At 52.7% G+C, this 26,927-nt stretch overlaps 1 protein-coding gene across 2 annotated transcripts in view; it reads right to left on the bottom strand.

The window, feature by feature from the left end:
- The window catches only part of SPTB (spectrin beta, erythrocytic), a 124,116-nt gene that overhangs the window by 18,464 nt on the left and 78,725 nt on the right, over positions 1-26,927 (bottom strand). For both annotated transcript variants that reach the window (XM_082734137.1, XM_082734138.1), the window contains exons 9-27: positions 26,367-26,554; positions 24,681-24,798; positions 23,893-24,051; positions 22,873-23,175; positions 21,981-22,131; positions 20,178-21,048; positions 18,980-19,117; positions 14,302-15,046; positions 12,937-13,139; positions 12,735-12,825; positions 10,827-10,973; positions 9,291-9,554; positions 8,722-8,928; positions 8,193-8,282; positions 4,751-5,029; positions 4,141-4,271; positions 3,048-3,252; positions 2,367-2,741; positions 735-979 (exon numbers count right to left, since the gene is read on the bottom strand). In XM_082734137.1, the coding sequence (XP_082590263.1) occupies positions 735-979; positions 2,367-2,741; positions 3,048-3,252; positions 4,141-4,271; positions 4,751-5,029; positions 8,193-8,282; positions 8,722-8,928; positions 9,291-9,554; positions 10,827-10,973; positions 12,735-12,825; positions 12,937-13,139; positions 14,302-15,046; positions 18,980-19,117; positions 20,178-21,048; positions 21,981-22,131; positions 22,873-23,175; positions 23,893-24,051; positions 24,681-24,798; positions 26,367-26,554 (4,910 nt within the window). The remainder of the gene's footprint in view (positions 1-734; positions 980-2,366; positions 2,742-3,047; positions 3,253-4,140; positions 4,272-4,750; positions 5,030-8,192; positions 8,283-8,721; positions 8,929-9,290; positions 9,555-10,826; positions 10,974-12,734; positions 12,826-12,936; positions 13,140-14,301; positions 15,047-18,979; positions 19,118-20,177; positions 21,049-21,980; positions 22,132-22,872; positions 23,176-23,892; positions 24,052-24,680; positions 24,799-26,366; positions 26,555-26,927) is intronic.

The following is a 26,927-nucleotide window of genomic DNA, read 5'->3' as shown; positions in this document are numbered from 1 at the left end:
GGAAACTAGACTCGTGGTTGCCAGGAGCTCGGGGGAGGAGGGAACTGTGGGGTGATGACTGCTAACGGGTACCGGGATTCTTTCTGGGGTGATGAAAGTCTTCTAAACTTAGAATGTGGTGAGGGCCATACCCGGTGGTGGTGAGAAAACCCTTGAATGGGACATGTTAGTGGCCGAATGGTATGTTATGCGAAGCGCATTCTGAATAAGGATGTAAAGTATAAAGTCTTGGCCATGACGGGCACTCCAGGGCAGAGGGACAGAGATGGGCCAATGACCACTGCCAGGGAGACAGTCCCCTGGAGAGCTGCTCCCTGCCGAGGTTCTCACGGCCATGAATCCCCCCGCCCCCACCTCACATGCATAATGAGCTCCTTCTGGAGCTTGGGGAAAATGGCCTCTGCATCCCAGCACGGGGCTGATACATAGGCTCGGACCTGCCCAGCTTTGGGTGTGCAAAGTGCTTACTTTCCCTGACAGCTGTGGTCACTGCCCTGCCATCAGGTCTGAATGGCAGAGGTCTTTCTTGCCACTCTCAGGGCTCCCTTTACTCTGAAATGATCGGTGCCCTCAGGAGAAGCTAAGCTACTCCGTTTCTCCCTGGACCCAATCTCAGGTGCTCCCACAGTCCAAGATGGTCCCCCAAGGAGGAGTCGCAGGGCAGCGGCCTGCTCTGCCAGCCTTGGGGACAAAGGGGCTGAGGGGTGGGGCTGTCCTGAGGATGTCCCCCTTACCTAGGCTTCTCCTGGGTCTCAATCTGCCGGATGACGCTTTCCATCCAGGAGAGGAGGTCCCGGGCCATGCTGAAGAAGCGGAACTTGTCTGCTGTGTCTACCAGCTGGGTGCGACGGCCAGCACAGGCTTCAAGCAGTGCTTGCCAGGCGGCGGACACTTCTTGCTCCTTGTTCTGGATGGTCTCTGCTTTCTCCCCAGCATATGCCTTCTGCAGGCGGCCGGCCACATCCTGGAACTGCTGGACCTGTGGTTGGGCAAAACTGAACGTCGTTCCCCAGAAAGATGTGCCTTGGGCCTCTGCTGGGCAAGGGGTCTCTCTCCTCTGGGTCTCCCTCCCAGGTCTCTTCTGGAAGGCAAGATCTTCAGCATTCCACTAATGCTGGGGGAGAAGTCTCCTTGTTTTGGCCTCTATGGACCCAAGCCATCCTTTGGGTTTTGATGAGGATATAAGAGTGAAAGGGACTCTGTGCCCTTTGGTCTCCCCTGAAGTACTGTAATAATAGTAACTATGTGCCAGGCATGCTTCGCAGGCACCCTATGAAAGAGGTACTACTGTGATCCCTGTTTTTGAGATGAAGAAACTGAGGTACAGGGAGCCTGAGTAAGTGGCCTGAGGGGTGCAGACTGGATTCCCTGTTCTTAACCTCTCCGTAAGCTGCCTGTCCAAGGGAGCGGCTCTCCTAGGTCCTCTGTCTGAGGCCAGTCCTGGTGCAATGAGGCCTCATTCCTGAGACTTTAGTGGGCTGTGCCCCCCTCAGGAGCTGCAGCACCCCTGAAGCCCAAGGGCTGCAGGGCAGGCCCCACCACCAGCTGGATGACATTCCCAGGAGCTTCTCTTCTGAGTAAACCAGGGCCCGACCCACCTCAGTGTCTTATCCCTGAGCCCCGCCGGGTAGACACAGGACTCCACAGCCAGCCCGTCTCTCCTGGGGCCTCTGCAGGGCTCCTGAGGCCTACGCAGCAGGGGGCCCCCTGCTCTCACCCTTTCCATCACACCAAGTTCTGTGGAGCCCTATGGGCCTGCAGCAGTATCTCAGGGACCACCCCAGTGATGGGAGGAGCAGGTCTCAGTAGTTCCTGGGGTACCCCCTGCCCCACCAGCTCCCATGTGGAAAGACTGAACAGCCCAGTGGCTGAGGGCATGGGGTCTAGAGCCAGGATGCCCAGATCCGAATCCTGGCGGCACTGTCCACATGTTCCAGGGAGCTCATTTACGCTCCGTGCCTTGCTTTCCTCATCTATAAAGAGCAGATGATGTTTGTACGTAGCTCTGGAGTATGGGACAGAGTGCGATGCTGACACCAGCACCGAGTGCTGGAAATGCACCGTGTGCGAGTCTGCCAGGAATGCTGTGGCACAGCCAGACACCAGGCATTTTTAGGTATTTGATGCCTTAGATTTTTGTGAGGTTTCAGATTGAAGAACTACTTCTGAAGCTAAAGAATGACTGAAAGCCACAGCTCCCAGCCTTTCTGACCCAAGCTGTTGCCTTTTGAAAGAGGTGAAATTTGCTGGTGTCCATTCCAGAGGCTGACACCCCGGGCCCCTGGGGAAGAGGTGGACAGCAGGTCCCTGGAGCCTGCAGGGGGCGGGGGGAGGGGTGGGGATGGACAGCAGGGGACAGAAGGCACCTGCAGTTCCAGCAGGTGGAGCTCCCGTTCGAAGGCCGTGTGCACCCGGTGGAAGGACTCGGCCGTGCTGGCGTCCAGCCCCACGTCCTCGGGCAGCTCTCGGTGCTTCTCATCAATGAGGCCCAGGATCTCTGTGCCCGTGTAGAAGTAGCGGTGCAGGTCATAGGAGGCGGCCAGCAACTGCATGCGCGTGTCAATGAGCTCCAGTAGGTCCGCCCACATTTCGTTTAGCCCATCCTTCCACTCGGCAATCGTGGCCGCCTCGCTGTGGCCGGCGTCGATGAGCTGCTCGATGATGATGTTCACGTTGTCCACCCGCTCCTGCCCAATTGCCCCCGTCTCACGGGCAAAGTCCCGGAACTTGTCCCGGAGCAGCTGGACATGGGGGAAACACAAAGGTGGTTATTGGGGCCTAGGGTTGGGGTGTGTGGTGTCATCTCCCTAGCCGCAGACCTTCACAAGGCGGGAACCACAACCACCTGGGGCCACACCTTCCCGGGGAAGCATGGGCTCAGGGGCAGTGTGTCTCCACTGAGGGCATGGGGTCTAGAGCCAGGACGCCCAGATCCTGCGTAGCACTGTGTGTGTGGGTGTGCACGCGCGCGCGTGTGTGTCTGGCCTGACGGCACCTGTGTCTCTGGTGTTGAAGGAAGACAGAGAGCAGTCACTGTGAGTACTCACAGTAACATGGTCAAAGTCTTGCCCCATCTCAGGGGAGGAGGCCACCAGCTCCTTTTCTGAAATCCACTGCTCCAAGTCATCTGTCTCCCTCTTCAGCTGGAACAGGTGATACATGTTCTCCAGCTTCCGCCTGCGTTCTTCGGCTACCTCCTTCAGCCCTGCGTACTGCTTGTCCACTTGCCCCTGAAGTCGTATGATCTGCTCCCTGGAATTCAAAACCAGAAAGCACTCGAGACGAAGGTAGAGAGTCCAGAGCTCTGATCCCAGCTCGGAGGGGCACATCTACTTCTCCCCAGCCCCGTGGCAGGGAAAGCTGGGGAGGGGAACTAGGCAGGACGAGAGCAGTTTTTCCTGGGAAGTTTTGGGTGTGTGGGGGGAGAACCATCCTGTGGACCAGAATGCCTCAGGAGAGGACAGAAACGTGCCTCCCAGCATTGTCCCTCATTCCAGGAAGCTCAGGGAGACAAAAGGGACCTCCTCCATTATCTCCCAAGGAGACTGATGGAGCAGCACTGGCAGCTCGGCTCCAAGGGCAGCGGGGATGGGGCTCAATCCCTGGGGCTCCTCTGGAGATGCTGGGGTGGCTGCTGAAGCCCCACAGCTGTGGAAGCCCTGCAGGCAGCTGAGGTCTGGGCTATGCCTGGGGGAGCAGCCCGATGGGTCTGGCCCAGCAGACCCACTGACCAGATGGATGTAAGTTTTCTACCTTCATGCCTATATAATGATTCTTGCTGAGACACTGGGAGATCTTGAGGTGCTTTCTGGACCATAAAGAGAAAAGAAAAGTTACTCTCCAGTGTCTCTTAGCATAATCTAATTCTTCAAAAGACTGGAACTCTTGGTTCACTGAGAGGGTAGCTTCGCCATCATATTTTCTGACCTTGAAAACCAGGCCTTAGTTGGCCCTGTTCATGCAAAACCAAGGCATGAGTTGCAATTAGGCCAATTAGCAGTCCAGAAAGCAGTAGTCTCCAACCCAGTTCTTCCCCAAACTGTTGCTGTTTTCCCCCTTAGACCTGAAGGGATCCCAGCTGGTGGGGTCCCCCAGCCTGATGTCCATCACCCGGCCAAGTCACTCCAGTGGCACACGCACCCCTCAGGGTGGCCCGCGGACAGGAGGCCCTGGGCCCTGGTGGCCAGCTGCTTGATGTTCCTCCCGTATTCCTCCAGCGCGTGCTGCTGCCTCAAATGCCGCTTCAGCATCACGATGGCGCTCTCTTCGTCCTAGGAGGCAGTGACTCTCAGGGCACTTGCTCCCAGAGGTGCCCGAGACTGGGGTGCGGAATGGGGGGTGCAGCCAGGCTCGGAGGACCCTCACAGGAGAGTGGTGCACGCTTCCTTCTTGCTACTCGTTCCTCGGCAACACCCCGCCTTCCTCTTGATGTTCTCTGATGCCTACCCTCCCAGGCCCAGCTCCAATCTGACCCTGTGAAAACTTCCTTAGAGGTGACTCACCTCATCCCTCCCTCCCTCCTGGCAGGCCCTCCATACAGAAGCCACGGCACGAGAAAGCTGGGGAAATCTTGGGTTCGATCACATCTAAGTTGGCAAACGGGGCACCGGGCTGCGGGATGTCTGCCACAGCGGCTGACCCTTCAGACGCCCGGACTTCCGATGCGCAGCTGCCCACTGCCGGCCCCACCCCTGCTCTTCCTCCTGGCCTTGGCTCCCAGCCTGGCACCAGCGCCCCAGCCCGGGCTGACCTTGGGGATCTCGTCGGAGATGATGTAGAACTCCTGCTCGCTGATCCAGGCCTCGGCCTCGCCCGCGTCCAGGTAGTACTGCTGGGCTTCGCTGGCATCCCGCAGGCGCTGTAGCCGCCCAGCCGCCGCCTCCTGAAGCGCATCCCATGCACCCTGCAGGTGCCCCAGGCGCTCCTGGATGTCCTGACAGTCGATCTCCGCCGCCTCCAGCAGCTGCCGCCCTCTCTGCAGCACGTCCTCCACCCGCGGTGCGTGGCCCAGGATCTCATTCTGCAGCGTCTGCGGCCAGAGGGGAAGGGCTGGGAGGTGAGGTGGGGGGCCGGCCTGCAGGCAGCGGCTCAGCCAGGACCCCCTCTGGTCACTCGGGCATACTCTGGAGCTAGTGAGGGCCCGGTGGTGGCCGTGTAACCTGTGCATGGTGAGCGGCAGTGCGGGCCTTTGGACGTGGCTCTCTCTGCTCCCTAGGCCTCCTGTGTCTCAGCACAGCTTGCTTCTTAGCTGATTCCTAAATGGCCTTTGAGATCCTATTTTAGCACCTTTGGCTCCATGGGAGACAACAGCTGATGGTGGCTCCTTGCTCAGAGTCTGCCCCCCATTTCTATTTCTCAGATCTTTTGCGAACTCTGTATTGTTTGCTGTCTAAGCCCTTGGTCACGGAGAGGGCATTTTCCTCTCTCTCTGGTGACAGGGTGGCTTTTTTCTTTGGTGGGCCATTACCCGTGTGTGGCTCACTTTGGGGTCCTAGAGGCCCTGCCTCGCTGCTGCTTGCATGTGGGCTCTCGGCTCCCACACCTCACCTCCTCCCTTTCTACAATCTCCCCGCAGCCTTGAAAACCATCGGAGGGCAGGGGCGAGAGCCCTACACACAATCCGACAGTGACTGTCAGCACTGAAAGTCCACAGAAGCAGCAGGAGCCACAAGTCACCTAACTTGCTGAAATACCTTCTGACCCTTTATACTGGGAATCTCAATCCTGACCGTTTTTCATGGTCCGTGCCACTGAATTTCCACAACCCATGGTATCAGCTCTGTGTGCCACTTTCCTTCCCTGAGATCCTGTGACCTCTGCAAGGGATCCTAAAATATATCTCTCTCCCTCTCTTTTTAAGTAATTCCTTTCCAGGCTCCCATGCAGTGTGCTTCCTTATGAAGCATTCTTTCTACCTCACGTGTCCAAAGAGAGCTATGAAGTTATTTCCTAGGTCCTGGGCCTCGTCCTGGGCTCTAGGGACAATGTGGGAATAAGATCAACAAAACCCTGCCTTCATAAAGCTTACACTGTCGTAGACAGAGTGGATGGTAAGCATGGAAATAAGTGAATAAATGTGGATAATGAGTGCTATGAGGAAGATACCCCACTGAGATCGAGAATGTCTGCTGAGGCATGCTGGTGGCTACTTGAGCAGGGGGGGGGCGTCAGGAAGGCCCTTCCCAGGGAGACGGCATCCTAGTGAGGCATGAGCAGTGAGAAGGAGGTAACTGTACAAAGGTTTGGGGAATGAGTGTTGCAGTCAAGACAGAAGAGAAAGCGTAGAGTCCCTGGGCTGGAAGCCAGCCGGGACCATCTGGAGGCCAGAAAATCTGGAATACTATGGAGGAAGGTCAGAGTGATGAGAAGTGAGCTTTAGAGGAAGGCCAGAGCCAGATCAGGTGGGACAGTGGTTCTTAACCCTGGGTGCACACTGAATAGTCTAGGAAAACACAGAGTCAGGGCCCTATCCCCAGGGACCTTAATTAATTGGTCTGAGGTAGGAACGGAGCATCCACAGGTTTAGATGTCCCCCAGGTGATTCTACTGTGCAGCCAAAGTCGAGAACCATTCATGTGAGCCCTTGCAAGGGCTCACATGAATGGTTCTAGCTGTAATGGATAACCATCAGAGCAGTGGTTCTCAAAGTGGGATCCCACACCAACACCATCGACGTCATCTAGGATCTTGGTAGATATGCAAAAGTTACCAGGTTCTCCTCCCAGAGTCTGATTCAGTAGACCTGAGACTGAGCCTGGTCAACTGTGTTTTAACAAGCCCTCTGGGTGAGTCTGGTGCATACTGAAGTTGAGAACCACTGCAACAGAGGGAAAGATAAAATGAGATTTAAGCTATAGCTGGTCTAGCCTGGAGAAGTCTTGACAAGGGCAGCCAGGCTTTCCCAAGAGGCTATCTTTCCCTTCTTGGTTGGGGAAACCCACCTATATCTGTCTTGCCCTTTTCCTGAAATAGCAACCTTCATTCAGCGGAGCTGGGAGTCTTCTGGCAACCACACTGAGGCCAGATAGAGTCAAAGACTTTAGTGTCAAAAGGACTGATGTCAGCTCGTTTTACAGATGAGGAAACTGAGGCCCCAGGATACTGCCTTCTACCAGTATCCTTCCTTTAACTACAGGTTGTGGCATTAGTGGAACCCCTACCTACTAACTTCTAGCCCAAGACCCTGCCTGTGCACACTGGAGCCTTTGTGACTAGGTCAATGTCAACTGGAAGCAAATGGTCTGAGGAACTTTTCAGACACCTCTCTGAATGTAACTCAGATCCTTGCCCAGTTGCTGGGCTCTGTGAGCAGATGTCAGCTGCTGTTATTGTGAGGAAGTACTGGCTGCCAAGGCCTTTCTTCCCCAAGGAAGTGCTGAGCTGATTCAAATTCTGGGACACACTGCTCTTCTCCAAGACCATTTCCCAGGCTCTTGTTGCTCTTGGGCGTGGCTGCCCCCACTTCCCGACCCAGAGCGTTGAGCAGGCAGGAGGAGCCACTCTCTGCCCAAGACCAGGGGCTAGCCGCAGAGACACCATGAGCGCGTGCAGCTGGTCTTCTTGGAAGACAAAACACGACACTTGTACTCCTGATACAGGAGGAAGTACTGCATCTGCTCACTCCCAGGAGTCTGACCAGGGTCTCTGAAATGATCCATGAGGTTTAAGAAAGAGCAGAGCAGCAAATGGATGTTGCTCCAATTGGCTCAGGGGCCAAGTTTAAAGGCTTCCCATGAGTATCCTCACGTGGCAGAGAAACGGGGCCTACTTGCTCTGAGGCTATCCAACAGGTCAGGCTCAGTCCTGAAAGAGGGGCAAGTCAGTCTTAGGAAAGAAACCAGGAGATATGGGCTTCATGACACCAGAAACCAGGAGATATGGGACACATGACACCCAGGCCAGGGTCCTGTAGTCACTCGATGCTCGGGTGGGTCTGAATGGCTCCTCCCAAATCATCTGGACACCCCTCTACCAGCCCTGCCATGGACTTCCTAGAATTCTCTCTGCCATCACCAAAGTTCTCTTTTTATGGGATCTGGGGGCCCCACAGCTACCAACAAGAACAATAATCTGCTGTTGCTGGTCCTCTGAAGGTCAGGGCTGGGCATTCCGCCCTGTGCAGAGCAGGATAGGGCAGGGCTGTGGCAGGGAGGGGGCAGGTGGGGACACTAATGAGATGAAGCAGGACTCACCTGATTCTTCTTCATTAACAGCTGCACGTTTTGCAGATTCGTGCCGTAGTTGGCTGACTGGGCCAGAGGCAGCCTCTCTTCCACCCAGAGCTGTAGAGACCAGAAGGTGGGGCTCAGCGGGTGACAACTGTGGCCACCACTCACCCCAGACAGAGTCAGACAGAGCTCTCTCCTGTCGTGTCTCCCTGGTTCTCTTCCCACACTCCGTCAGGGTTTTGTCCCCATTTTACAGATGGGGACACTTAGATATTTTGAATTGAGGTTCCAAATAATTTGCTTCTGGTCATCCAGGTGGAAGGCAACACAGCTGGATCTTGAACCCAAGTCTGTCTGTCTCAAAGTCCATGACTGAGTTACTGTTCCAAAAGCACTGTCTTTACTTTCATATTTAATATAATTATCATAACGGATCTGAGATCCGGAGGTGAGAGGACAGGACATGTGCTAAGAACCGCCCTGGGCGGCAGCCAGTTATCCTGACGGCAGCTGCCTGCTCGGCCCCTGGGGGAGAGGTCTGCGGCCAACTCACCGTCTCATCTTCTAAGTCCCTGGTGATCTGCAGCTTGGCTCGGGATGATTCCAGCTGCTTCTTCCTCCTCTCCAGGGGCTCTAGGAGGTCCAGGAACCGCCTCTCGATGCTCATGTCTGTGTCTCCTGCCTCCTCTCCCAGCGAGGGCACCTGGGCAAGCAGCTCCCCCAACTCCTCCTTCCGCACGTTCACTTGGTCCTCCACACGCTGGGACACAAGAGGACATGTCGGTAACAGCCTTGGCCCCTGGGTAGCCCTGCGTCTGCTTCATCATCCATATCCTATCCATTCTTAAAGGTCCCGCCTCCCCCAGGAAGTCAGTCTCTCTGGATGCCCCCACTCAGCTTTCCCAAAGGTGCTTGTCCTATACTTCCTGTGCATTTTTTTTTTTTTAATCCAGGATCCCTGTCTTACCCACTGCAAAGGGGTAAGAGATGGGTTATCAACCAGGAGACAGTTTTGCTCAAGCCCCGCTAAGAGGAACAGAAGGAATTCTCCCTTTCAGGTTTCAGATTCCCTCCCCAAGATCTCCTATTCCGACATCCCCAGTCTACATCCCACTCACGTGCCTTCAGCTTCGCCAACATCCGGTTGACACTGGTCAGGTCCTTGCCAGGGTCATCAGACCGCAGCTGGTCCTCCATAGCACTGATCCACTTGTTGAGGTCGGCATGGGTCTGTGAGCGCAGGTAGGAGCTCCTGGCAGCTGAGAGATGCTGGGCCCTCTCCTGTGTGGTGGCCTGAAGCTCATCCCAGAGCCGGTGCAAGTCTTCCAGCCTCTGGGCCACCTGGGCTGTATACTGGGTCTTCTCTTCCATCAGCTGCTTTCCTTCCTGCATGGGGAAGCAGGAGGGCTCACCCTCTGAGGCCCAGCAACATTGGAGCGGCCCTCCAAGGGTTGTAGTTGCCAGGGGTTAACTGAGGGGAGGTTGGGGAGGCAAAGAATGTGCCTAGAATGCAGGTGAGGCTCCGCTGACTCTGCACCCCCAGAGTTATTTGCAGGAGAAGATGTGATAGGGAGGGGTATGTCTGGGGCTAAGGGCTCCAGAAGACTGTAGTATGGGGAGTTGCTGCTGACCAGGATCAGCTGATCTAAATTATTTTTTAATTAAAAGAAAAAAAAGAAACAAGATCCACCCAGGTCCAGCCAACATGGAAAGGACTCTGCTCTCAATGGTCTTCCTAGCAGCTGTGCACTAGTCTTCGGTGGTGTCTTTTAGTTACTGGGTTTGTCTTACCGGGTTTTCACCTGCAAAAATATACCATTTCAGCTGGGTACAGTCTAATCAATTTGGGCCTAGGAATGTATGTTGCTAATAACAGCCAATATTTACTGCATACCTCATAAGCGCCAAGTACTATGCATGCTAAGCGCTTTAATGTTCACAATTCCCTTGCGCAGGTACTGCTATTACCCTCATTTTTCAGATGGAGAAAGTGAGGCTCAGGGAGATTGAGTCGTCGGACAGTCTGGCTCAGAGTCTGCACCTTCAACCACAATGGCTGCTGCCCTGTGTGGACCCTACACCTGCTTCTTCCTGGACAGCCACAGCAGTGGGGAGCAAAGGTGAGGGCCGCCCAGATTGAATGCCAGCTACATTTAACTTGGGCCCTGGAGCGGGCTTGTTATAAAGGGGTCATCCTCTTAGTGTCCCCCATCTATGAGGGGTGTGAGTGACCACTCCTTGGTGGTCTTGCCCATCCAAACGATGAGGTTTCACGGTCCCCTGGACTACTGAGCTCATCTCCCACGTCCCCCTGCCCTCGGGCAGGACAATGCTGGGGCCCTGGTGAGGATAATGGAAGCACATGGAGAGAGCTGGTATCCCGGCACCAGAGGCTGAGGCGCGCACCCAGGTCTCCTCAGTGTCTGGACTGTCCCCAGACTCAGGTGCCCCAGAGGACACACCGATTCTGACCAGGCCTAACAGGACTGGACGTGGCAGGAGCTCTGAAGGTTGGACTACTCTTTAGAGAAGTGTTTCACTTCCAGGTTCTATATTGTCCAGTAAGCTTCAGACGGTGGCCACGCGCTGCGTGAAGCCCCACTCAGGCATGCGCATCTGGGAAGAGAGCCCCCAGCGCACCTCACTCATTTCACTTACCGCATCGATGCTATCCAGCCACCCCTGGTGGGAAGCCAGGTCTGCCATAAAGGCCTGGTGCTTTGCCCACTTGTTTTGTAGGTTTCTCGCGTCATCATAGGAGACATCCTGAGATGTTAGCAGCTTGTCATTGATCCAGAGAGTGAGCTGTGGACAGAAGGAGGGAGTCCAACAGTCTTTGAGTGGACCTCTTTGGCCAGGGGCTCAGGGCAGGACCTGCGGTTCACCTCTGACTGCAGAAGGCAGTCCAGGAGAGGAAGTATGAACACAGCGGAGTACTACTCTCTAACGCTCGGTCCCTGACTCTGAGCACACGCAACTTAACCTGTGTTGTCTCAGGGCTAAAATAGCGGTACCTGAGCGTCTTCCCCAGTCGAGTGTATGCAGGGGACACCAGGGACAGTTACGCTTCTTGCCATTTTTCCAGGACCTAGGACAGGGCCTGGCCCACTGAAGGAACTCAGGGAATGCTTACTGAATGGATAGATAAATCCACCCCTTGGCAGTAGGTGAGAAATCACTAATAAACACAGAGAAAATGTTATCTGAAGAAGAAGCCAAGGGCAGATCTTGTAATTAACAATGAGGGAAGAACTCTGATGAGCATCCGATGTTTTCAGAATGTCCTGGCAGCAGACCAAGCCTGGTTGGTGCCAAGGGCAGAGGCAGATAAAAGCAAAGTTGTTTGGGCTGAGAGGAGAGGGGTATGAGGATGGGAGAGAGAACGAAGTCAGAGAAAGCACCATTCCACACAGAAGGACCACTCATGGAGGGGCTCCATGTGTACTCCAGGAGTGCAGGTTAAAAACATTCCTTGAGGGCTGAGCAAGGACCTTCTGAGTCAGCTCTCCAACTAGGAGACTTGTTGAAAACACTACTGTCTCTCTCATCCCTTGAGGTTTTGATTCCTCTGGGCCTGAGCGGGGCCCAGGACTTTGCATTTAACAAGTGCCAGGAGTGGCTCCATAATTTGCAGGGCCCAGTGCAAAATGGGAATGCTCAAATTATTAAGAATTTCAAGATGGGGGCGCCTGGGTGGCTCAGTGGGTTAAAGCCTCTGCCTCCAGCTCAGGTCATGATCCCAGGGTTCTGGGATCAAGCCCTGCATCGGTCTCTCTGCTCAGCAGGGAGCCTGCTTCCTCCTCTTTCTCTGCCTGCATCTCTGCCTACTTGTGATCTCTGTCAAATAAATAAATAAAATCTTAAAAAAAAAAAAAGAATTTCAAGATGGCAGGGGTGTCTGGGTGGCTCAGTCATTAAGCATCTGCCTTTAGCTCAGGTTATGATTCTGGGGTCCTGGCATCGAGTGCTGCATCAGGCTTCCTGCTCGGAGGGGAGTCTGCTTCTCTCCCTTGCCCTTTGCCTGCTGCTCCCCTGTTCTTGCTATCTATCAAATAAATAGATAAAATCTAAAAAAAAAAAAAAAATTAAGATGGCAACCACAGAGCATTAAAGCAAGCATGAGGCCCTTCTGAGCATAGGCCCTAGATGAATGCACAGGTGGCATGTCCTTGAAGCCGGCCTTGACCAGGGCCCCATGGGACTTCCATAGAGATAGCCCTCAGGCTATTCTTTGAGAAACCGTGTCCTGGACTAGGCAAATTAAAATTTGTAGATTTGGGGAAAAAATTATAGAACCCACGATTCTAGAGGATGACCTCAGAGCTCCCCTTACGAAATTCTAGACTCTCAATTTCTTTCTTTTTTTCTTTCAAGTTTATTTTTTTTTTTAGTAATCTGTACACCCCAATATGGGGCTCAAGCCCATGACCCCAAGACCAACTGATCCTGCTGTTTGGACTGAGCCAGCCGGGTGTCCTCCCAGCCCCCATGACTGTTCTACCTCTAGGGCACTTTGGTCCTAGCAGGGAATCTCCTGCAAGGTAGCCCAGCTTGCTGGAGCCTCACCTCCTGGCAGTTCTGGAGGAAGTGCTGGAGCTCCAAGTTGTCCTTCAAAATGACAGAAGCCTCCTCGGCCTTCTCCTTGTTTTTCTTGTGCCTGGTAGGGAAGCCAGAAGCTGTTGTCACCACAGTGCTGAGCCCAGGGACCTTGCACAACATCACCTGCCCTACCTGGCTCTAGCCCCGTGAGCTTGGGGGCGGAGAGTACCTGTCCTCGATCAGCTGCACCTTCTCCAAGATCTTGTCTGAGTAGAGGTTTTCTTCAGCTACCAGCTTGTTTCCAGAGTCCACAGGACTCAAGACCTTATCCTCGTTGTTCTCCATAGATACCAAGAAGTCCTCAAACTTCCGGATTCCAACCTCTGCAGCTTCAAGGGAGTCTGGGGGCTCCAAGTGAGCCAGAGTATATTCCTGTTGAAGCAAGTTTCCAGACAAGGCATGCTGGGAAGGCAGTGAGGGCATGTGCCGGGCAGAAGCACCCTGTGCAGCCATCTAGGCTTCAGCATGAACGGTGCTCCCTGGAGTTGTGCAAGGAAGAGGCAGTGCCCTAGGCCTTGGCCCCACCCCCCACCTCAGGGGCATCCACTGAACTGTGTGCCTGAAGCCACATGGAAGGGTAACGGCTCAGGGGAAAATTCACCTCTTCAGCCTCTAGCTGACCCAAGAACAGGGCACAATTTAGGAAACAGGGCTGGAAAAGGCATGTGATAAGGAACAAAGAGGATTTCCCCCCAATTCATGGCTAGAGAGGGTCCTCGGAATCTAGAATTTGAGGAGAAAAGGGAACCTTCTTGCACTGTTGGTGGGAATGCAAACTGGTGCAGCCACTCTGGAAAACAGTATGGAGTTTCCTCAAAAGTTAAAAATAGAGCTGCCCTACGATCCAGAAACTGCATTCCTGGGTATTTACCCAAAGGATACAAAAATACAGATCTAAAGGGATCCACGCACCCAATGTTTGTTTATAGCAGCAACATCTACAACAGCCAAACTATGGAAAGAGCCCAGATGTCCATCGACTGAGGAATAGATCAAGAAGATGTGGTGTGTGTGTGGGTGTGTGTAATGGAATATTACTCAGCCATGAGGAACAATGATTTCTAGCCATTTATAACAACGTGGATGGATCTAGCTAAGATTGGTTGGTATTATGCTAAGCAAAATCAGTCAGAGAAAGACAAATATCATATGATCTCACTCATATGTGGAATTTAAGAAAGAGATGAACATATGGGAAAGGGGAAAAGAAAAAAAGGAGAGAGGGAAACAAGCTATAAGAGATTCTTACTGTTAAGAACAAGCTGAGGGTTGATAGAAGGAGGGGGGTGGGGGATGGGCTCGCTGGGTGATGGGGATTAAAGAGAGCACTTGTATTGAACACTGGGTGTCGTATGTAAGTGATGAATCACTGAATTCTACTCTTGAAAAAAATATTGCACTGTATGTTAACTAACTAAAATTTAAATGTAAAAAAAAGTAGGATTTGGTCTCTGAGGACATTCATAGACTCACCAGAGCTCTTGCCCTGAGAGATAGCACCCTCCCCCCACCAGCCCTGAATACCTCTCCCTACCTGATTGCTGAGGATGGCTTCAGCTTGCTTGGCATCTCTCTGGAACTCCTGGAAGCCAAGGCACTGGGCGAGGGAGTGGTTGCGGCTCTCCCACATGCGGCACAGGGCATCCCAGCCAGCATCCAGACCCTCCAGCCTCTGGCGCAGGAGCAGGTACTCTGGGTCTGTCTGATCACGGATCACATTCTTCCCGGACTCCTTGACCTTCTGGAAGTTCTCTTGGTGCCTGTCAATGTCGTCTTTGATGGCCACGTGCTGCTGTAGGAGCTGCTCGGCCTCCGGGAAAGACTCAGGCATGTCCTCGGAGGCCACAGATTTCTGGGCCATGGACAGCCAGGCCTGGAAGTCATCCAGATTCTGCAGGAAGGTCTGGAGTTTGCTGGCTTCCCCCAGCGAGGCTTCCTGCTCTTTCAGGGCTTCCTGCAGTTGCTGCCACAGCGTCTCCACACATGCCTGCCACTGGCCGATGTCCTCTCCTTGCTCGGGGTGTGAGGCCATCAGCTGCTGCGACTCCTGCTCCAGGGCACCCACACGGTCCTGGATGGCGGCCACGTCGCGCTCCAGCCCTGACAGCTTCCGCTGGATGGCAATGATGCCTGCCAGGTCCTTCATGGCCCGCACCACCTGCATCTTGTCTTCGATCCACTTGCTGGTCTCCTCACAATCCACGCAGTAGTTTCGCACCCGGAGGGCGGAGTTCACTGCCTTCCGCCGGTCTGACACTATGGTCTGGAATGCCTGCCACCTGCAAAGGGGGACACAGAGACACCCTCTTTCTTTTGCCTTTTTAAAAAATTAACATAAAATGTATTATTTGCTTCAGGGATACAGGTCTGGGAATCCTCAGTCTTACACAATTCACGGCACTCCCCATAGCACACACCCTCCCCAGTGTCCCTGCCCCAGCCCCCCCATCCCTCCGTCCCCTCCCCCCAGCAACTCTTAGTTTGTTTCCTGAGATTAAGAGTCTCTTATGGCTTGTCTCCCTCTCTGGTTTTGTCTTGTTTCATTTTTCCCTCCCTTTACCTTAGATCCTCTGTCTTGTTACTCAAATTTCTCATTATCAGTGAGATCATATGATAATGAGATACCCTCTTTAACATTTCCCACAGGGCCTCCTTACCCAGATTCCCACCGGAGGCTCTCCCCATAGATCTTGTACCCTGAAAAAAATCATCTACCCAACACACTGTGATGAATAAGACTCATTTATCCAATTTTCCCCAAGACAATATGAACTGTCAATCAGATCTTCCCATCAGCGGGGGGGCAAGCAGGGATGTGATTCCAACCATAAGTAAAGGAATGAAAAGGACTCTTAGCTCGGCTCTGTAGGTAGTTGAATTTTGGGCAAACAGAACTTCCCCCAATTTTTTGAAATGCTGAATATAATTAGAAAGCTTACATTTATCAACTTAAAAACAATTTCAGGGCATAGGGCCCCATAGGTTCCTGCTAGAGGAACCATACAAATGCCTGAGACTGTGTTCAAAGTACCCAAGGCCTAAAAAAGTCACCTTGGCTCTAAAAGAAAACAGGCCTTATGAAGGAGGAAGGGGAAGAGGAAAGGGAGAAGCTGGGGTTATAACTGAAATGTATAGCATAACCTTAACCTTCAGACGCAGGGTTGGCATGGAAACAGGAACTATGCAAAGGTCTGGCACATGCCCTGGGGTCTGGGGTTGGCCAGAGCTCCCGATCACCCTCTTCTAAAGAGCTGTGCATCGCCCTGGCCCAAGACTACCAGGGACCCTTTCCTTGGACTCACTCTGAGTGACATGTAATATGTTCGTAACATGTAAGCACACGGGAGTGTGCTCACTGCTCATTTGCTGAGCCCATCTTTCCTGAACACCCATAAGGTGTAAGCATTATGTTAGCGATTGGGTGGATATAGTCCTGGCCAGACTTTGCCTCCTGGAATGTGTGATGTAGAGAAAAATTAAGACAAGCTCACAAAATAACTGTAATACAGAATGCTGTGTATAAAGCACACACCAGGCAGAGAGGGTTAAGGGAGCCGTGAGGGTGACAAGGGTGATGGGGGCAGGTCTCGTGGCAGCCATCTGAGCGGGATCTCAGTGAGCACCTCTCTAGCACTGCCACCGTAGTGACCTACTTAAGGATGGGGCCCTGGCTATCTCACCCTGCTCTGTACCCCCAGCACCGGGGGGAAGGAAGCTGAGGGACTAGGCAAATGGCCTGGGGAGAGTGTACTGTGGGTTCTCCCAAGGTGTGACAACAGCTGCTAGACAGGTCTGCGAAGAGAAGTAGGAGACAGGCAGGGGAGACCTGGGAATACCAGGAGAGAGAAGAGCAAGAGCTCAGAGATTTCACAGTTTCCGTCCTAGACAGAGAAGTCCTTCAGTTCTGGAGAATTCTGTGCCTCTATGCAAGAAGCCTCATGGTGATTTTCTAGGTTTTTCCAGGTGTGGACTCACTGCAGCCATGAGCAGAGGCCACAGAGAGCATGGGCTGGGAATTACGTATGGTTCTCCCTGCTGTGCTGTGTCCCCGATAAAACAAGTTGACAGAACCACTCCAGTCAGCCCTGGCCAGGCCAACTCAGAACCTCAGGTTTGGTCCTGGGCCCAAGATTATTAAAAAAGAAAATATTGGTCAACTCGAGTGCACACGGCAAAAGGCGATCACTTCTTCAGTCAGCGTCTGAAGGACTCCTATGTGCCGAGCTTGGCAGAAGATATTTCAGTTTTGTCCCTGTTCACTCATTTCACTAAGCATTTATCAGGCAACTGTCCTGTGCCTTGTGCCAGGCACTGTTCTAGGCTCTAGGGGGGTAGCAACAAACAAAGCAAAGTGCTTGTTCTTATCTGAGTGGGAAGGGACAAATAAATAAGTCCATGATTCATCCAAGTGGTGACAAACACGATGAAAAAATAAAGTGAGGTAACGAGATAGAGGCACAGGGGCTGGGAGGGGGGAAGGAGGTAGTGGTGTTCAACTGGGTCAGTGAAGTCCGCTTCAATAAGCTGACATGGGAGCTGAGATCTGAATAATGGAAGGGAGTAAGTCATGTGGCTATCCAGGAAAAGAATATACCAAACAGAGGAAAGCTCAAGTACGTGCTTGGTGCTCAAAGTACTGTGGACGGTAAAGATACTGCTTTTACTTGCTTATAGTATAGAAGGAAAGTACTTCAGGATAAAAGTAATTATAATACAAGGTAGAATATAAAGCTCTAAACCAGTACAGAAGAGGGAAAGACAGTTTTTTTCATCTTGGGCACAGGGAAAAAGAGGAACCTGAACTGGCCCAAAGGAGGGGCCGGATCTGGAGCAGAGAGTTGGAAAATGTGCTCTGGGGCAGAGAACAGTGGAGTCTTGGAGGCAGGACTGTGGGCAAAGATGAAGAATGACAGTTGTTCCAAAAAGTATTTGAAGAGCTATCACATGGAAGAAGAATTAGAATCAGTTTTGATCTCTCTAAAGGGCAGGGACAGAACCAAGGTGTACAAACTGCAAGGAGGGAGATTTCTGTTCAATAGGGGGTCAAACCTTTTAACCCAAAGGTGTTGCCTCCGAATGGGATGGGCTGCATGGTGAAGGGGTGATCCCCACCCCTAGACGTGTTTGTGTGAGACAGAGTGGTCTGGGAGTATTTGGCCAGACTCGATGACTCCTCAGGTATGTTTCAGCTTTCAAGAAAACCATTTTACTATTTCATGCCCCCAGTTCTCTCTCACCTAAGGATGGCAAGTGCCCTGATATATTTCACTTTGGAATGCACAAAGCTTAGGGATCCGTAAAGATCATTCTCAGATGATTTTGTCAGATCATTCTCAGATGATTTTGACAAGTTCTTCCTGTCTGTCTTGCACACTCACACACATACACACTCACACACACAACATACCCCCCTGCCATTACCTCCAAGCCCGAAGAAGAACAAAGGAGCATCTTCCCCTTCCTCATAAACCTCAGATTACAGAGGTTCTCTACTGTGCTGACCTCCTTTTATTTTATTTCCCCACACAACTGGGTCTTTCCCTAACTCCACCTCCCAGATCGCTTCGGGCAGAGCAAGGCTCAGACACAAGTGTGGGGAAAGGGGCTGGGACAATGAGGAGCTGGTGAACACGGGGCATTGTGAGTGCGGGGCCCTGGGTAACAAACAGGAACACAGGCTGTCATGTGCTATCCTCAGAGATCCTTAAGGAACTCATGGCAATTACACCCCAGACCATCTCCAAAGGCTCCTCAGGGCCCGTTTTTTTGTTCCAGCCACAAAGTGTGCTCAAGGCTTCCTGCTAATTCTCCTCTTCATTCAAGCCGTCCTCATTACTGATGCTGCATTCTGGCACAGGCTGGAGCTTTCTTTTATGGACAGTACTTAAGAGCTCTCAGAAAGCAATTTTCCTGGCCTAGGAATGTCTGGGGAAATGTGGCATGAGTAGCATATGGCCTGATTCTAACAACGCGTGCACTCAGAATGGCCCCTCCATCCCCCAGGATACGTGCCCAGACCCTGCGGCATTCACCATGCACGGCCTCCCCCTTGTTGCTACTGCTCCAGAGTCAGAAGAAGACTGGGGCTGAGAAAGACAAGAGCTTGGAGGGGACAAAAGGGCAGTGCATGGCAGGCATCCTGACGTCGGGGTCACTCCCCAGTCGGTTGCTGAGAGAAGGCGCCCTCAGCCCCAGCCCTACCCACGCCCCACCTGTCGTTCAGGTGGTCCTGGTACTGCTTCACTTCCCCACTGCGTGGATGGCCGCTGTCTACCAGGCTGTTGGCAGCGAGGTTCACGCCGTCAATCTGCGTCATCAAGGTCTTCATCTCCTGGTCCAGGATGTCAAACCTGATATGGACAAAAAAGATGACTGGGGAGGAAGCATGGGCACTTTGCCTACCGCCCGGTCTCTGGAATGTGGAGCTCTTGCTTTCTCCTTCCATCTCCAGAACACATTTGATGGGGTAAGGGGGCAGAAAGGAAAAAGACATGCTGACATACCCTATTTTCTGGTTCATGGGTTCAGTTTCATGGTTTAGGATTTCTTGGACCAGGCTAGTAAAATGCTGGTTGCTTACTCCATAGGCCACTGGCTCAATGGAAAGGCAGAGGGGAATGAAGAGGTGTGTATGGGGGGCTGCTGATCACCTCAGAGAACACCTGCCATACCTCCAGGGCCACAGCTACTGTCCTTGGGCCCTAATTCCATGCCTTGGCACCTTGCCCTGAAGGATCCCCTCCCCAGCCAGGTGCTCTGTCCTAGGAGAAGGGGGCATGGCCAGGGGGAGGAATGTAGTTCTGAAAGTGGACCCTTCCCTCCGCCAACCTGGGCCCACCTCAGTATGCTCTAGGAAGCGGCAGCTCATGCTCCTCATCTCTCTGATTCTTAGGAGGGCCACGTGGACAGGGGGTATGCTCCCCCATGCCCGAGCACAGAAACAATGAGAGTACTGGAAAGGAGAGTGGCCTTGCAGCCTGGTGCTTTGGAAACTGGTCCCTGGGGTCATTTGGGGTTGTGTGGCTGAGAAACTGCCATGGAAAGCTAGAGCTGGTGGGGTTCTGACTTCTCACCTCCCCCTGCACTCAACAGTTCTGTTTTCCTCTGTGCCCTATGTCAGGGATTCTGTCTACAAGTCATTTGAACAAAGACCGCTGTGGCTGAAAAGGAATTCAATACTTTGTCTAGAAAGACCCCCTTTATTTTAAGGAAGGCCCCACAGGGTAAAGGACCCAAAGCCACAGAGGATGATTAAAACCCGGGACTCTGGTGCATAGCCTCAGCCATAAAGGACATCCCATCACCTCTCAAAGAGAACCTTGCTGATCTAGAGGTGGTTCCCATCCTAGGCGGGGGGTGGAGTGCAGGCCATAGTGGAGGGAGGTGAGGAAGAGAAAGTCAGGCTCTGACCTGTGCCGTGCGACCTCCAGGTCCTCCAGTGTGTCTGGGATCTCCATCTGGGTGAGCCACTTCTCCTTCTCCCCCATCCACAGCTCACAGGCATCTGTCTCCCCAAACACCGTGTACAGGTCCAGGGCGTCCTGCAGCCTCTGCCGACGCAGGTCTGCCTGGGCCACCACCTGCTGGTAGAGCTCCCGGAGGGCCTGCAGCCGGTTGGTCACATCTGGGGAATCCCGAAACTCTTGGGGGAAGCCCTGGGCCTGCTGTTCCAGATGCTCCATCACCCCGCGGCTTTCTTCCAGCTCCTCCAGGAAGTCCTTGTGCTTCTTCCCCAGGGCCCGCGTGGCCCCCTCATCCTGCCCCACGTCTTCGCCTGAGAGCAGCCGGTGGGCGTCCTGCAGCCAGGTCTTCAGGTCGTCAGCGTCCCCCTGGAACTGGAAGAAGTTCTCGGCATCCTGGAGGTTCTTCTTGCGATAGGCGGCTAGCTCCTTCAGCTGGTCCCACTGGGCGGACACCTCCTTGATTCGGGCCTCAATCTGTGGGTGCCCAAACTGCTTCCGCGCGACCATGCCCTCTGCCTCCTGGAAGATCTGCTTCAGGTGGGCGTCCAGCCCACGGAGCTCATCCTCGAAGGCCTTGTGCTTGCGCTGTAAGATGAGCACACTCGTCAGGTCCTTGCCATAGTCCAGGGAAGAGTAGATCTGCTCCTTCTCCTTGATCCAGCTCTCTGCCTCATCCATCTCCCAGAAGAACTTCCAGAGCCGCTTAGACTGCTGCAGCTGGGCCTTCCGCCCGGCTGCCATGTTGCTCAGCTCCTCAAAGCACTGCTCCAGATGGCTGACACGGTCCCGGATAACCTGGGGGTCACAAGGCTGGTATCCTGGGAGGATTGAGAGAAGGGAAGACAAAAGAGGTCAGGCTTTGCTTGCGGGCAAACTTTAGGTCAGCTGCTAGGCTAGAACCACATGATCTAGAACCTGCCATCTCACAGGGGCTGTGGGATTACATGTGGGGGGGGGCAATTGCTCAGATGGCAGGCCAGGTTCTTTATAATTAGTTAGTGTTCCCACTTACACTTCACAAGTAAGTTGGGTCTGCTCTCAGTAGAAATACACAACAAGAATTTTTTTTTTTTTTTTAAAGGGCCCAAACACATGGGAACCTTGGGAACACAGTCAGTTAAGCATCTGAATCTTGATTTCAGTGCAAGGTCATGAGATTGAGCCCCATGTTGGGCTCTGAGCACTACACAAAGTCTGCTTAAAACTCTTTCCCTCTTCCTCTGTCCCTCCTCTCTCTCAAATAAATTAATCTTATTAATTTAACAAGATTAAATAAAATAAGACAAAATAAAAAGGCCCAAATTTCAAGATGACTCTTCAAGAAGGCAACAACTTCTTTTATTTAAGACCCAAAGCTAGAGGGGTGCCTGGCTGGCTCAGTTGGAAGAGTGTGGGACTCCTGATCTCCAGATCATGAGTTTGAACCCTACGTTGGGTGTAGAGATTACTTGAATAAAACTTTATTAAAAAAAAAAAAAAAGACCCGAGGCTAGAAACCTAGATTGTCTCTGTGGTATCTTGAACTAGCAGAGTGAATGAAAGGCAGATGATGCCTTGTTGGTGCTTCTAAATGCCTTCTGATCAGATTACCCAAGCAACTGCCTGCTCCCTAGAGAATTCCACTTTCCTTCAAGCTTCTTTCTTGCACCATTAGCTGATGGAAGAAGCAGAATTCTAAAGCTAGGAGACTTATCCAAGCTTGGGTGCTAAAACGCTGAGCTAGGGGATGGAGAGATAGCTGCGGCCTCACCTTTCTCCTCGGCAAACTGCAGTGTGGCTGCGGTGATGGCCCTCACTTTGTCCCCTTGGATGGCGATGTCAGCCTCCATCAACTTGTGCTTCTGTAGCAAGTCCTCGACTTCCAACAAGTGCTTCCCGAACTCGGCAGACAAGAGGTGAGCCTGGCAAAGAGGACAGACCAGGTAGAGGGGACGAGGAGAGGTGAAGACACATACCTGCTAGGAGAAGAGACGCCTCCAAAAGGAGTGTCCATGGTACTTGGGCCTGGGAGTCAGATGCAGCTGGATAATGGTTGCCACTCAGCGTGGAAGCTATAGAACAGGACCTCCTACTGGGAGTGCCTTTCAGAACCAGGCATGGAATGTTCAGAAGCTCAAGCCTCATACTCGATCTCCTGCATCTGTCTCAAGGTTTGGGGCCTGAGCATGTGTATTTTAAGAAAGCTCCATGGTCGGTCTGCTGGGCATCCTCGGTGAGACCCACTGTGGTGGAGGGAGAGGAGATTCAGACTTCTTGGTTGCCCCTAGGCTGAAAGGTCCAGATTCGAACCAGACTCAAACTGTGATCACTCAGAGCCTGATTCTCTGAACTCCTGATTCTGGTCTATCATTTCTAGGTCCTGTAGGTTGGCACCTGTGCTACCATGAACCTAAGATGTCTCGATCACCTGAAATACTGTGGACCCGAGCTGGTGACTTATCTGGAGCAGAGGGAGCCAAGCAGTTGCTAGGTGGAGGCAGCCAGGCACTGCAGTGCCTCAGTTTTTCCATGCTGGCTCAGGGTCATGCTTGGCTGGGAGGCATCTAAGGAAGCAGCGCTAACTGCAGGACACCCTCACCCCCCAGCATGGAGGTGGGCTCAGGGGCACGGGACCGCGGGGACAGGCAGTCTCCGGGGCGCACCTTGATCTCGTCCATCCAGTCAATGCTGTGCAGCATGTCCTGGAAGAGCTTCTGCAAGGCCAGGGTGGCCTCGAGTCTCTGGCGCCGAGACCGCAACAGCTCCTGCAGGTAGCTCCACAGGCGCAGGATGTTGTCCTTGCGGGCCGTGATGCGCTTCTGGTCATGGTAATTCTCCTTCTCCAGCTCCTGGGCCAGGTCCTCCAGGGCCTTCACCCGCTCCTCGTAAGCAGCTGTGTCCGTCTCGATGGCCTCGTGCTTCTTCTTGGCGGCCTCCACGGCTGCCAGGTCATACCCAAAGTTATCCTGGCCATGGGGAGAAAAGCAGGCAACTTACTCGGGCCCCCCTTGGCTGGTCCCCTTAAACACAGAGAAATGGTGGGCCCCTTCTGAACAGTGGCTTGAAGGGAAAACCCACGGCTGAGGAGCTCATTCTGTGCTGTCTTTTTCAGCTGATCTTGTCAGAGCCAAGTTCCAAAGACTACATGTCTTACAGGAACCTTGAAAAGCAGCTCATAATTTTATTCACTGTGCCATGCGTGCGGGAATGCTCTGTGAGTCACTCACAGAGCACTCTGGCGGCCTGCTGGCGATTGCCACCTGCCTGGGAAGGAACTGCCCGATTCTGGGCAGGAAGGGGCCACTGCTCACTCAGGAGCCCCACATCTGTAAGCACATGGCTCGCGCCCATGTGATCAATGAGGCACGCACTCTCCAGTTCTCTCACAACACTGGCTTTACCCTCCCCAGACATTTGGGTCCAGATTCTTAAGTGGGAAGCAACAGAAGCTCTTACGGCGCACATCCCCGGGGTCAATTTTCAGCTAGTGGAATCTGACCTGGCCCTCAGGGCCAGAGTCCGTGGAGAGTTCTTCCTCAAGCATGACTCCCACAGGGCTGCAAGGCCTGTGGCGGGGCTCATCTGGCTTCCACCATGAAGCAAGCTGGGTTTCCAGCCCCGCTGATCGCGGGGGGCTCTGGAAAGCTTCCGCTGCCTGCCATGCCCTGCGTGTCTCCTACTACCTGAGCCACCAGGCGCTGGTTTTCATTGAGCCACGTCTCCCTCATGGCAGCCTTCCGGTCAAAGCGCCGGGCCACCTGCTCCAGCTTCTCTTGCCGAATGAGCTCATTCCTCAGAGCCAGCTCCCGCTGATACTCAGCCTCCTCCAGGCTTTCCCAGGCCTGTGTGGGGGATAGATGAAAATTCTTGAGGCACAGGGGCACACCTGGATTTGGGGGTTCCATCTCTTTTACCCAACACTGAATGATTTCAGGAATCCAGGCAGAGCCTGAAGTTCAGCAAATCGTTTGGCTGCCAAAGATTTGGGGAGCACTGGTCCTGACTTCCCAGTTTCTTCCTCCCCTAAACCTGCCTTAGATTGCTGGCCTGATATAACGTAACTTGTCTCTGTGGGTGTTCAGTACATTCTCACTGACTCATGGCTACTTTCATTGTGTTAGAATGTCCAAGTGGTGCAAAGCCTCCAATCCCTGAAATATCGAAGGTGTCATAAGCAGGTAATGTTCATTCTATAGTCCAAGAAACTCAGGAATCTATAGAGACTAAGCTATAAAACTAGCTCCAAAAATGGACTCTGGGCATCTGAGCAGAGGGCTGAGCTAATGGACAGTGCGTGGTGTTGGACCTCTCAGAACTAGGTTCAGAGAGTAACCCCAAATAGCCAACATGTGTAGTTAATAATACCAACAGAAAGTGGCTTGGTTTAACCCTTTCCAGTAACCATTCCCTGCACCCTTGTCAGAAACTCAGCTACCCCACTGGCAATGTATAATGGAATGCACAGCTGTACCCGGTTGATGTCTGACACTAGTTTCCCATCGTGAGGGGTATACACTTTCTGATTGTTGGCTCTCATCCGGGACTGGATGGTAAAAAGTAGGACTTCCAGATTTCCCTTCTCCTGGAACCTGTCAAGAAAACAGAGGAAGGGAGATTAGTGTCGAGGTCCCCATTGCCAAATTTTTTGCAAGTCAACATGGAACCCTGGCATATCTTGGAGCTTCGATAGTGAAACATATTTTCTTTAAAAACAAAAAATAAAGAGGATATATAGGTTAATTTACCTGTTAAAACATCTATCATACTCACCAATGGTGATCTACTAGGGGCTGAGTCTTTAACATACAAATCAGAAAAAACACAAGAGCCTCCACAGTGTTTGCTTATCATCTGCTTCCCCAGGGGAATGGCTAACTGGAGGATTCTAGAAATTCCTGCAGACACCAAGAGTTTTACCAAGCAACACAGAGAAAGCTCTTCCCTGTTCTGTGAATGATGAAGACTTCTGACTAGTTCTTTAGTTGTTTTTTTAACTGAGCGAGCCAATAAAACCTTAGAAGGAACATTAGCCACGTGAGGACATACTGTCTTGGAAGCAACTTTCACCTGAGTACTAATGAGCAGCCATCCCGACAAGTCCTAAAGGCCTGCTGCTTCAGAGGGGCGAGGAGGGGCTGCACTCCAGGCCGATAGCAGGTGTAGATGAGAACCGACAGCATGGTGAATGTCTTGAGGCTCAGCTCAATGGAACTGCATGCTTTTACATTTCTGCATGGACACCAGTATCTGCCTACTTCTGCACCTCCCACGTAGCAGTCGAAGATGGGCTGTTGACCAGGTCCCCACCCAGAGGCCAGCCTAACAGAACTGACCACTCACAGTCATTTCAAGAGGGCTGGGGCCCAGAGCACCATCTACTCGGCCCTATGGTGTGCGGCCTGAAAGAAGCCCAGAGGAGGTTTAGGACTTTAAAAGTGGGTTAGTGTTAGGCCAGAAATCAGTTACTTGCTTATAGTACATTTTAGACTCCGTGTCTCACCTTTCCCTGTTGGAGAATCATGAATGAAGTGTGGGAGGTGAGGGGAAGGAACAGGGCCAAGGGTACCACCATGAGCTAGAAACTTGCTTCAGAAAAGCTGGACAAGCTAAGGGCAGGTGAGCTGGAATACCCCCTCTGTTTGTGTGTCCACATGTACACGTGCCTATGGGTGTGTCTGTGCACGCATGCACACACATGGGTGTGGTTGTGAAGACATATGTGCACATGACCCCTCACTGGGTTTCACTGGGGTGAAGAAGAGGTCCTGAGAGGTCCCCACATGCTCTGTTGATGAGCAGTGACAGATTGGAGAGAAACAGGATGTGCCTGGTCATCAGCAAGACCCCTACAGAGAGCCCTGGGGCTGTGGATACAGAGGTCATTACCAGATAACAAAGCACAGCTCAGTGCTTCTGAGTTTCTCAGAGAGAAACTTTCTAGTACTTTCTCTGGTTACTCATCAATGCCCCTTTCCTCCAGGCTGATGGCTTGGGAGAAGGAGAGCAAGATGGGGATGAAGGAGATGACAAATGTGATGCTGTCTCGTTTCTAGGTTACACCTCCAGGTATACTGCTCAAGGCCCAGAGCCTGGCTCTGCTTTTGGCAGTCAGGCTCCTAGCCATGGATGCCCAGCCTCCCAGAGCCCAGACCCTTACTTAGGGGGCTTCTCCACGGTGCGGTAGGTGCTGAAAGCCTGTAGCTGTTGTTGGACGCCCGTCAGGGAGTTGGCAAACTTGCGGCTGTTCAGGACGGCGATGGTCTGCTCAATCCATGTGAGCAGCTCTGTGGCCAGCCCACTATACTTTTCAATCATCTTCTCCGTCTCAATGGCATGGTCAATGACCTGCGGAATCACTTTATTACTGATCCTTATCAGTATCAATGACACCAGTAAGGCCACTGCTGGGGCCACCTTCATCATGAAGCCGGAGTGTTCCATGTTGGGTTTGTTCCCTGAGCTCAAAAACACTGCTAAGGCAGGAGGAGAGGACTGGCAAGATTAGCAGGGAGCTAGCTCCGCTGTGGTTCACCGGCAGCTTCACCCCTCCCCCAACCCTATAAAAGACTGGTAAGTTTGCTGGGCCAGGACATCAGCCACGAGGAAGGCTGATAAAATGCATTATTAGGAACCCAAGGCTTCTAGGCACTGCCTCTGCTAAACACCAGGCACACAAGGGTGAATGAGAAATGGTCTCTACCCTTGGGGTGCTGTGGAC

The sequence above is a fragment of the Mustela nivalis genome (assembly GCF_964662115.1).
Source record: "Mustela nivalis genome assembly, chromosome: 6".
Classification (NCBI taxonomy): Eukaryota; Metazoa; Chordata; class Mammalia; order Carnivora; family Mustelidae; genus Mustela; species Mustela nivalis.
Note: the sequence above shows the minus strand (reverse complement) of the source record. Positions and strands in the feature narration are given on the sequence as shown.